The 10284-nt window shown below is 39.9% G+C and overlaps 1 protein-coding gene across 1 annotated transcript in view; it reads right to left on the bottom strand.

Annotated features, from left to right (window-relative positions):
• The window catches only part of TMC1 (transmembrane channel like 1), a 66640-nt gene extending 56592 nt beyond the window's left edge, over nt 1-10048 (bottom strand). The window contains exons 1-4 of the mRNA XM_048504380.1: nt 9975-10048; nt 5525-5572; nt 2648-2897; nt 161-301 (exon numbers count right to left, since the gene is read on the bottom strand). Coding sequence (XP_048360337.1) covers nt 161-301; nt 2648-2897; nt 5525-5572; nt 9975-10014 — 479 coding nt within the window. The 5' untranslated portion in view covers nt 10015-10048. The remainder of the gene's footprint in view (nt 1-160; nt 302-2647; nt 2898-5524; nt 5573-9974) is intronic.
• Between the last annotated feature and the right edge of the window lie 236 nt (nt 10049-10284).

Below are 10284 nucleotides of genomic sequence, written 5' to 3' on the forward strand. Positions count from 1 at the left end.
ATGATGATCACCACAGACAGAACTTACCACTTCAAACATGATAGTAGAGTCACTTATCACATTCATACGCAAGTCATTAGGCGTCAAATGATTGCATAGCATGTATGAATCTATGAACAGGCTCCACACAACAACAAAAAGTATTACAATGAGACCATACTTCAAGACTTCCATTTTCTTTTTCATCTTCCAAGGCTGGTTTCGTAATGTTAGAATTGACTTCTTTTTTTCTTCCACTGCTTCCTTCAGCTTTTCCATTTCTTCCTCTGTCATTTCATCCTCATCAGAATCAGAACTGGAGCTTTTAAAAAGATAGGAGAAAAAATTAGGAACTTGGTTGAAAGTTCTGCATTGCTTTAACAAAATATTTTCAGTATTGATTTGTTTATTGGAAGCATACAGAATACATCAATATGCTACAATAAAACATGTGCCTGAAAAGTAAATCTGAAACACAGTTCTAAACTGCTAAATTCTGCTAATTTTTCTCATGATCAAGGTATTTTAGTGTTCAGAATGTCACTTTCAGGCTTACCTTCCTTTTTATTCTGTAATAAAACCAAGGTGTTTTCCCCCCAGATATCCTGGAGATCTTCTCTTAATAATGGCTTATTTCTTTAAAAATCAAGTCTTGAAAAAGTCTGTCATCTTGTTGAACTGTATATCTAAATCCAAGAAGTGTTTCCTATAGATACTTAGTTTGCTTTTTTAAAACCACCCACTTGTCACCTTAAGACGTGCTGAGTTGTTGCATATCCACAGTCTGATCAGCTTTTTATCTCTAGCCGTCACATAGAACCTAAAAGATGTGTGGTATTTCCATTTTTTAACATTTCCTTAGCTATGCCTTTTATTTCAGAAAGCACAGCTTATTGTGGAGATTTTGGTCTCACAACGTTAGGAAATCCAAAAGTCACTATGCTACAATTTTTATCCAATTAATTCATTTTCTTATTCATCACACTTATATCTTGCCCATTTTTCAAATAGTTTATCTGGATGATTATCGGTATTATTTTTGTTTTATTATTTTCCTTACAACAATCCTGGGAGGAAGATTAGGTTGAGAGGGAATTGGACTTACAACACCCATAGAGCCCAATCAAGAGCTATTTGGTGGCAGGAAAGGGGGCTTTTTTGCTGTTCCCTCCATACACCATTGAGGAGGAGGAGGAAAAGGAAGAGAAGGAGAAGAAGAAGAGTTGGATTTATATCCCCCTTTCTCTCCTATAGGAGACTCAAAGGGGCTTACAAACTCCTTACCCTTCCCCCCGCCCACAATCAACACCCTGTGAGGTAGGTGGGGCTGTTTCCAATGGGAGCTAATAGAAGATGAAGGCTACATCTTTGAGGGTCCATAACTTTGGACACCCTGAACCAAACTTCACCAAACCTGGGTGGTATCATTAGGAGAGATTCCTAAAGATACTCTGAAAGTTTGGTGTTTCTAGCCTAACAATTGCACCCCTGACAGCAAGCACCCCCCCCCCAATTTCCCCAGATTCTCCTTTTAAATCCACCCCCTTCGACATGGATTTAAAGGGAGAATTTGAGGTCCTCAATTTAGAAGAAGAAGAAGAGTTTAGATTTATATCCCCCCTTTCTTTCCTGTAGGAGACTCAAAGGGGCTTACAATCTCCTTGCCCTTGCTCCCTCACAACAAACACCCTGTGAAGTGGGTGGGGCTGAGAGAGCTCAGAAGAGCTGTGACTAGCCCAAGGTCACCTAGCTGGCGTGTGTGGGAGTGCACAGGCTAATCTGAATTCCCCAGATAAGCCTCCACAGCTCAAGTGGCAGAGCAGGGAATCAAACCCAGTTCCTCCAGATTAGAATGCACCTGCTCTTAACCACTATGCCACATTGAAAGTGATGATGTTTCAGGGTGGGGGATAATCCACCCCAAAACAGCATCACTTTCAATGCTTTTTAACTAGGGACCCCAGATTATCCCTTTAGGGTGAATTTGAGCTCTCTAGTTTAAACACCATTGAAAGTGATGCTGTTTGGGGGTGGATTCCAGCATCGCAGCGGCTGCCCGGCGGGGGGGGTGCAAAAGATTTTGCACCAGGCTCCATGTTCCCTCTATGCCTCTGCCCAGAGGGGAGGGGCAAGGGAGGGCAGGACAGGGGAGTCTGCCATCCCCGGCCTCGAAGAGCTGCTTTCATAAAGCCTTCTTAAGGCCAGGAGGCGAGGAGGCTTGGGGAGGCGGGGCCATGCCCTAGGGGCAGATGGGGGTGTGGCCGAACCCCCGAACCCCCCCCATAAAAATCTATACCTACATCCCTGATTGGTACGGCCAGATTTTTTTAGAAGCAGTTGGGAGTTCGTCATGGAGATCACTCCCCACCGCCACCCCCAAATTACAAGTCCAATGTGTGATCAGCTTTTCAAATGACTTAATTTCTTTAAGTAATGATCTGTCAAAAATATGTTTATATAAAGTCACACATGCAGTTTCTAAATGCTCAGTGTTTTGAATGGGACTGTGGAGTTATTTTTTTAAATAATGCACTTCTATGAGGGCAGAATATAGTCAGTCCTGCCCTGGTTCTGGAAGCTTAAAGACTCACATAAGAGTTAGTGCATAAGCACATAGAGATATCAACAACAATTACCTTTTTGAGATTTGTAAATAATTATGCATTACCCTGTTCTCTTTTTCTTGTTCTTCATTTTTCTTTCCCACATGTCACTGTCCGATGATGACCTGCTGCGACTCCTCCTGGTGGTGCAGCCTTCTCCATCTTCAGAATCATCATCCTCAAGTCCAGCTTCTATTCTTCGACGTCTTTTGTATCTCCGTCTACGTTCTGCAGCTGTTATATCTTCATCCTTTTTCTTCACTTCATTTTTCTTTTGGGTTGTCCTGTTTGCTGCATTTTTCTTTTGTTTAGCATCTTGATCATGCAGATGAACAAAAATCAATTCACGTTTATCAAGCATTCATTTCTTTCCTAACCTTCCCCCCACCCCTAACACAAAAAGTCTTTTCTGCTGTAATAGTTTTACCCCAGGTGAAAGCAGGGAATGGTCAGTCTATAATAGATAAAATGTTTATATGTGAGGGAAACCTGCATTGCTATGATGCAATAAGTTATTGTATGAAAGATGAATACTGTTATACTTAAAAACATTGTCAAACAAAGGTACCTGATGAATGGATCTGAACAGAGCTTCTGACCATTCCACAGATAGAGGCTTAATTCACAGATGAGTTTGACAGTTAAAAGATGGTTGACATGTTTGACCACTGAAAGTGGGTAGCAGAAGCAGAAATTAGTGAGGAGATGTTCAAACATCTTGTTTCCTCAGAAGGGTACTTGGTATCTGGTTTAAACTGAAACTTAACAACTGCAGTATATCATGTACAGATCTGTATTGTGATTAAATTATAATATCTGCTTTATGTCCTTTAGTAGTATAAAGACAAGTGTCTTAGTAATAGATATTTAATTAATTTAACTCATTCAATCAGGTGACTGGTTTATTAGAATCTGACACAATATAATATCTATCTTGCATATCCTACCCTTCCTCCAAGAAACTCCGAGTGGTGTATGTGCATCTTCCTGCCACTAGTTTATACTTGCAACAGCATTGTGAGATAGGCTAAGAAAGAATGACTAGCTCAAGGTGATACAGTGAGCTGCATAGTCAAGTAGGGATCTGAACTCTGATCTTAATCCAAACTTTAACTGCTACAGAATGATGGCTCAGGTGGAACAAAGAAAACTAGGGTTGCCACTTCAGGGTTGGGAAATTCTTGAAGACTTGGAGGAGGAGCCTGGGGAGGTCAGGACTTGAGGAGAGGAGAGGAGGGACTTCAGTGGGTATAATGGCATAGAGCATGGGTGTCAAACTCTGGCCCTCCAGTTGTTAAGGAACTGCGCTTCCCATCAGTCCCAGTCAGCATAATACCTGTGCAGACAGCCAGAGCACCCTATGGTGGCAGGGAGGGCAAATATGAAGGCAGGCAAGTGCTGAAGAGCTGGGCAATACCCAACCTGAAAGAGCCTGTCACCCACAGAGCTGCACTAGCCTAAAAGTGGATGCTGGTGAAGTTGGAATCAGGCTAGAAATGTTCCTGGGGGTGGATCCAACCTTAGTCCCTTCCACTAGGCTTTTGGCCCAGGAACACCCCTGGTGCAGACTGCCAACCATTTGGTCTAATGGAGGTTTTTCAGGTGGCTAGGGGTTTTCTGGATTTCACTGCCTCCCCCTGCCACCTGGAAGGCCTCTGGAGGTGCCAAGGTCTCTGGATTGGGCTAAAAGTTGATTGCTCATTACATACCAATTTGCTCCCCACTTCAAGCAGCCTTTTGTTTCAGATCAGGGTTAGATTTTCCCTTATGTAACTGCTCTGAAGTGACTGCGCTTTTTAAAGGGAAGCCCCTCGTTTTCCAGGTGCAGGAAAAACCCAACCTTTTTCTTTCAGTTCACAGAGAAGGCAAAGTAAATATATGCACAATTCCTCTTTTGGTTTTTCCCTTTGAAATGCGTTTAATAAGTTTTTTATTGTCCTCTCCCCACCCCAAAGCGGGCTTTAGGTAAAGAGCATGAGAGGTTGAATGAGGTTTGAAGAAAGGGCACATATGCCACGGGACATTGATCCATGCAGGTGCAATGCAATTTTCCTGTGCTAATTCCCCATGCAAATTTTGTAAATATAGAAACACTCAGAGGCAACATGTCATGGTAGCAGCACAAACCTGGGGCAGGAGAATGCAATTTTCAAGGAAATATGTCACTCCTGCACTGAACCAGAAAAAAAGGTGAAGAGGTGGGGACAAGAGTGCACAATACACACGACTTGCCCCTCACAAAAGGGAGGTGAATTTACCACTGACAAAGGGCAGAGTAAGACGTGGGTGCATAATCGGCCAATGAAAGTGGGTCCCAGGCTTCTGACGTTTTATTGATTTATACCTGGTCTGTTTTTCTTAAGTAAGTCACCACACCAAAAGGATTGGGAGCCACTGTATTTTGTGACGGTGGGGGTAGGGGTGGAGAGCATGCAGTTTTGGGGAGGTATTTGGGGAGTCTTTTGGGGGAGGTATTTAATCATTATTTTTTGTCTTGTTGGGAATCATTATCTGATGCCAGGTTGGTTTAGATATTTTTATTTTAATTGTTAACATACAGTTATTATTAGCCAATCTGAAGAGTGGGATATAATTTTTTAATTACGTAAGTAAACTGCAGACAGAGATGCTGACACAAAGGTATAGGAATAACATATGTACACATTGCCCTGATAACTGCAAAATGCTCGTTTGATGTGGCATTGTTGTGCTGTTCTGTAATCATGATTGCTTGAGTACCTGTTATGTACCAGATCAAGGTGATTGTAATTATTATTCATGGTGATAATCATTGTTTAAATGAAAAGGCTTCTGAAAAATACCCTTTTGCATTGTCCATGTGAAACTGGTGTGTTCCCACCTCTCTGGTTTCTTCATCCTTCATAAGGCAAGTATCTACAGAATTCGAACTGTCAAACCCCAGTTGCCTTTGAAAGCCTTACCTTCTCCACTTTCAGCACTGCCTCCGCCTTTGCCAACGTCTATGTTCACTGTGGAAGAACAGCAAAAATCCTGTAAAATCTTAACAGGAAAGGAACTGGGAGCATCAATAAGACCTGAAAGTAAAGCCTGAATATTCTGGAAACTTCAGTATGAACTGAAGGGCAAAGTTTCAGGCTCGCAGCACCGGCCTGGGACAACCTTCTGACTTATCACTTGCTTGAAGGGTGAATGGGGGCTTGTTTGGTGGGATACCTTTCTTTGAACTGTATTTTATTTTATGCACATTTTGTCAGCTGGACTGACTCTCCAGAATGAAAAATAGTTGGGGTACAGAGGGATGAAATATAGGAAATGAAGACAGTTTCAGGTGGATCACTATGTTGGTCTGAAGCATTGTGCATGAACACAAAAGCTTATACCAAGAATAAAAATTTTCTAGTCTTAAAGGTGCACTGGACTCAAAAAAATTTTCTGAAAAAAGGATTATCCTGTGATTTTTTATTGCTGTGGTCCTAAATGTATTTATTGATGGTTTGCTAGCAGTTTGTTTTATTTAAGAACCAGTTCTGGCACTAAATCAGCAATGCCTGTCATATCTTCTAGGGGCACCATGATGCCCATATAATGTATTCTAGCTTGTTTCTTATGTGGGGTGGGGGGCAGAATCTAGGTCCTGAAAAGAACAGAGTGATTTGGCTTACTCCCTACTAGCTGAGTGACTAGCAAAATGTTGAGCTCATTCCAGCCAGCCCTAAGTGTAGATAGAAAAGGGAAGGATATGGATGGAGACATTTGTGAAGGCAGAGGGAATGAAAAATCAGAGTGAAAATGAAAATAGCTAAATTTACAACTGGTGTGGTGTAGTTAAATTGCAGAAGAAGAAGAAAGGAACAACAAATGTATTGGAAGTTCCAATAAGTTTCATCCCTTAACATTTTGAGGGTCTCTTGTAACAGTATCTCAGTGGGAAGCTTGTTTTTACCCTAAACCCATTGGGAAATTGTAGGATATGAAAGACAGAGAAAAGTGAGAAGTTTGTGACCCCAAATCAGATCAGGAGTATGAGACAAGGCAGAGTAAATTTAATTTTTCTCCTGTAGTTTTGCTGACCAAAACTACCCCGGTGCTAATATTAATCCTGAAAAGGATTAATATATTAACCCTGAAAAGGAGAGGAGTTGAAAGCAAATATGTCCAGCTGCTGTCTGCCTTTAAAAAACACTGAGAGCATTGATTCCCCATTTCCTTGTGACTTAAATATTTAGGCCCCTTTTTTGTCCTAATGATATAACAACAAACCTTCTGGGTTACTTTTCCACATCCCTGCTGTCATTTCCCCTTTGTTTTCAGCCATAAATTTTCAAGACAATTTAGTGAATTTAGTGTTTTCTTTGCATGTAGTATTGTCTTTTATTTTTGTTGTTGCTGTATGTAGTTAAAATATTTATTAATAAATTAAACAATTCTGGTAGAAGCCTACCCATTTTTTAAAAAATTGAGCAAAAACTATAAATGAACTATAAAAAAACTATGAATGAAAATGGAGCAAAAACTATAAATGAACAAAACTGAATACTTTTTTTTGACAAAGCAGGAGATAAAAGTCTATCTAAATACGTAATGAAAAAAATCAGCCATGGGTTTTGTTTCCTTCCCTGTGCTACTGTGCAAGGGGTTATTATTCAAAATTTGACAGGCTTATTTTTTAAAAGGCATAAATGCAAGAAGCAGACATTCTTTCCACAAAGCCAATGACACGTTCTGTCATTTCTACCAACATCTGCATAATCTTTTTTTTCAAGGATTATGCAAAAATGTTATTCAATATCAAGAGTGGAATGCTAAAATGAGTGCTCTTTTGTTTGGTCTGGAGATATGCTTTTGGTTAGAGGCAGTAACTGGATCCACATTATTCAAAGATTATTACAATTGCCACTGAGTGCTTCCAGTGATGAAGACAAATGCTTCTGAAAATATGCTTTGCATGCTAGATTACAGCATGGTTTTCTTATTTGCGACGAATGCCTTTTCTGATCTTCTTTCAGCCAAAGAGAAAATTCTCATGGAAGCATTCTAAAGAGATGGGATTGGCAAGCTGATGAGTGAACAGCTGGAGTTTTGTAATATACTTTGGAATACGCATTACAGCTGACTGGACATCTCCTGCAGAAATCAATGTTGTTACATCAAAAAGCGAACAAGGCACCCTCCATAACTGAGGCTTAAACACACTGTCAGTATAATTGATAGAGTTTAATTAAGTATGGTGGCACAGATAACTTACTAACAAGCTTCACAGACTTCCAACACGTAAGATAAGACATTGATCTAAAGAAGTACTTTGTGAATGTATCTGGTGTTGAAAGTGGGAGGGAAGCTATTTTTTTTTTCAAAATAATAAGAAGTCCAGTGGTTTTTCTAACCAGCATCCTGATGTTAAAGAGCAAAGATGATATACAAAAACCGAAAGCAACGCTAGCAGCTAAGAGAAATAGTTTCTGTCAGAAAGCCATGAGTGGATTAACGCATAATCACAATGGAAGACTCGAAATGGATCACAGAATTGTGTGTAGTGTCAAACAAAGCTCAAGGAGAACCTAATATGTTTCTCCCACCTTCCTAAAAGGAAATATAGATTGAAAACTAAACTATTACAACCAATTTATAGCACTAGAATGAAATTCATCTGCTGTGTCCTGTTAGGGGTGCAATTCATGCTTGTTGCTCAATTCTCCCAGTGTTATTTGCAATTTCAAACAGTCATGTAGTTGTCCATGGAACACAATGGAACTGGGTAATGTTTCATGCTGATCCTGAAAAGATTAATATTGTTGCCTTTTAATTATTTATATTTGTGTCTACAGTCTCTAATGTTCAGGAAATGTAACAATTCTTTTTCTTACTTTAAAAAATAGTTTGTGTTTCCTTTTTCTATTATCTAAATGATGTTGTAAATATATCACTAATAGACTGGAAGGATATAGGACAGCAAGGTTTTATTTACTAAGTAATAGTGAATATAAGATCTTTAAACACGTCTTTTTCCATAGAAGATATAGAAGTCAGGGTTATATCAATAGAACGTAATTTTGATTTGTCTGTGATACTTTCAGTAATCTTTTTTGCCAGGTGGATTTGGCTTAATATTACAATACTGTACACATGATTTATAACAATAACCTTCCATTACGTTTTTATCCCTCTCTTCCTCCAAACAACTCAGAGGAGTATACATCATTTCAAATTTCATTTTAACTACAAAAAAACCCTATAAGGAAAATCAAAATATTAATCCGGGGTGTGTGTGAACCCCTCATTGGAGATGGTGCAGCCCCGTGCCTGCATGGATGCCCACCTCACCGGGGCAAGTGGGCACCATGCAGTTCCACAGTGCCCAGCCTGGAAGCCATCATTCCCACCCAGGCCCACCAGTGGAGAATACTGCATCGGCATGGCAAGGGATGGCCAAGGGGTAGAGCCAACCTTAGTCAGCTTCCACTGCCTGCCCAGTACCTGTGTGTCAGCACAGCCGGCGTCAGAGATTCACCAATTTTTTGGTGGTATTTCTCTATTAGGATATTGGACTGCCAGGCAGCGAGAAAGTGGATATAATGTGGATAAAAGGATCAGGAGATAAATTAAATGACCCTTGAAAATCTCTGCTTGCAAATTTCTAATTTCATGTGACTCAAGGTCTCCCTAATTATCTTAATTATGTAGGATGGGACAGCACGTAAGATACAATGTAAGTCCCACTGGTTCCAATAATGATCAATTTTTGTGATTCTTTTCAACAGACTTTAAAAAAACTGATCCCAACAACAAAAGGTTTAGTGAACAATTCTTTCGACAAGCCATCCAAGATGCTATACATGCCAATGACTTTCAGATCAAAATAAATGTGATTCTGCCTTATACAACATAATGGACAATTGACATGTTCAGAGAGTCAATGGAAATATGTTTAGGAGGAGGTTATTTCCAAACAGAGCAGAATTAATCCTACCCAAGTCTATTCAACGTGAATTACTCCCAGAGAAATGTTCTTAGAATGGCAGTGTAAATGGCTTCCATGAACGGTTTGCATATTCCCCGAGATGGAAACCTTTGGAAAGAATGCTTAAAACAAGTGCTTTGGATTCTGCTGGCACCAACTTGGAAGAACAGCCATAGCTTCTTTACCACTGAAAACACTCTGTTAAAATAATGTATGAGGACATATATATCTGCCTGGAAAAAAACTCTGATAGCAACTGTGTTTTCTTCATCTTTTCCTTAGTTGCCAGAGGCTGCTGTGGCATAGTTCTGATTTACAAGTTAGGTAGGCTGCTACAATGACTTAAAAACAAAGCAACAAATGAAAATTTCAAGGGTTCAAACAAATTCTCCCTCTGAAAATATGCACCTAAAGAATACAGTAATAAGATGTATAATTAAAATTGTAATTACCATTACTTGGTGAGGCAGTTGGCTTTTCACTTCTAGGCATCCTGACTGAATTTCACAGGGCTGTTAGAGCTACTGGCTGCATGGGCAATTACCGGGATAAGTAGTTCAAGATAAAGTATCTAGCACATCACCATACTTTTGTCTGTCGGCGAAAGGGTGCTGGTGCAGTTTCATCCTCTGAAACATAAGAAGGTACTAATTTCCCAACTCATTCATTTTTCATGAATGTTTAGTTTGCCATTTAGGGGTGGCATAGGAGGGTCAATAGGACTGAAGAGTTTCGCAGCCTTGCCCTTTTTCTTTTGCTCCC

Source organism: Sphaerodactylus townsendi, linkage group LG07 (assembly GCF_021028975.2).
Source record: "Sphaerodactylus townsendi isolate TG3544 linkage group LG07, MPM_Stown_v2.3, whole genome shotgun sequence".
NCBI lineage: Eukaryota > Metazoa > Chordata > Lepidosauria > Squamata > Sphaerodactylidae > Sphaerodactylus > Sphaerodactylus townsendi.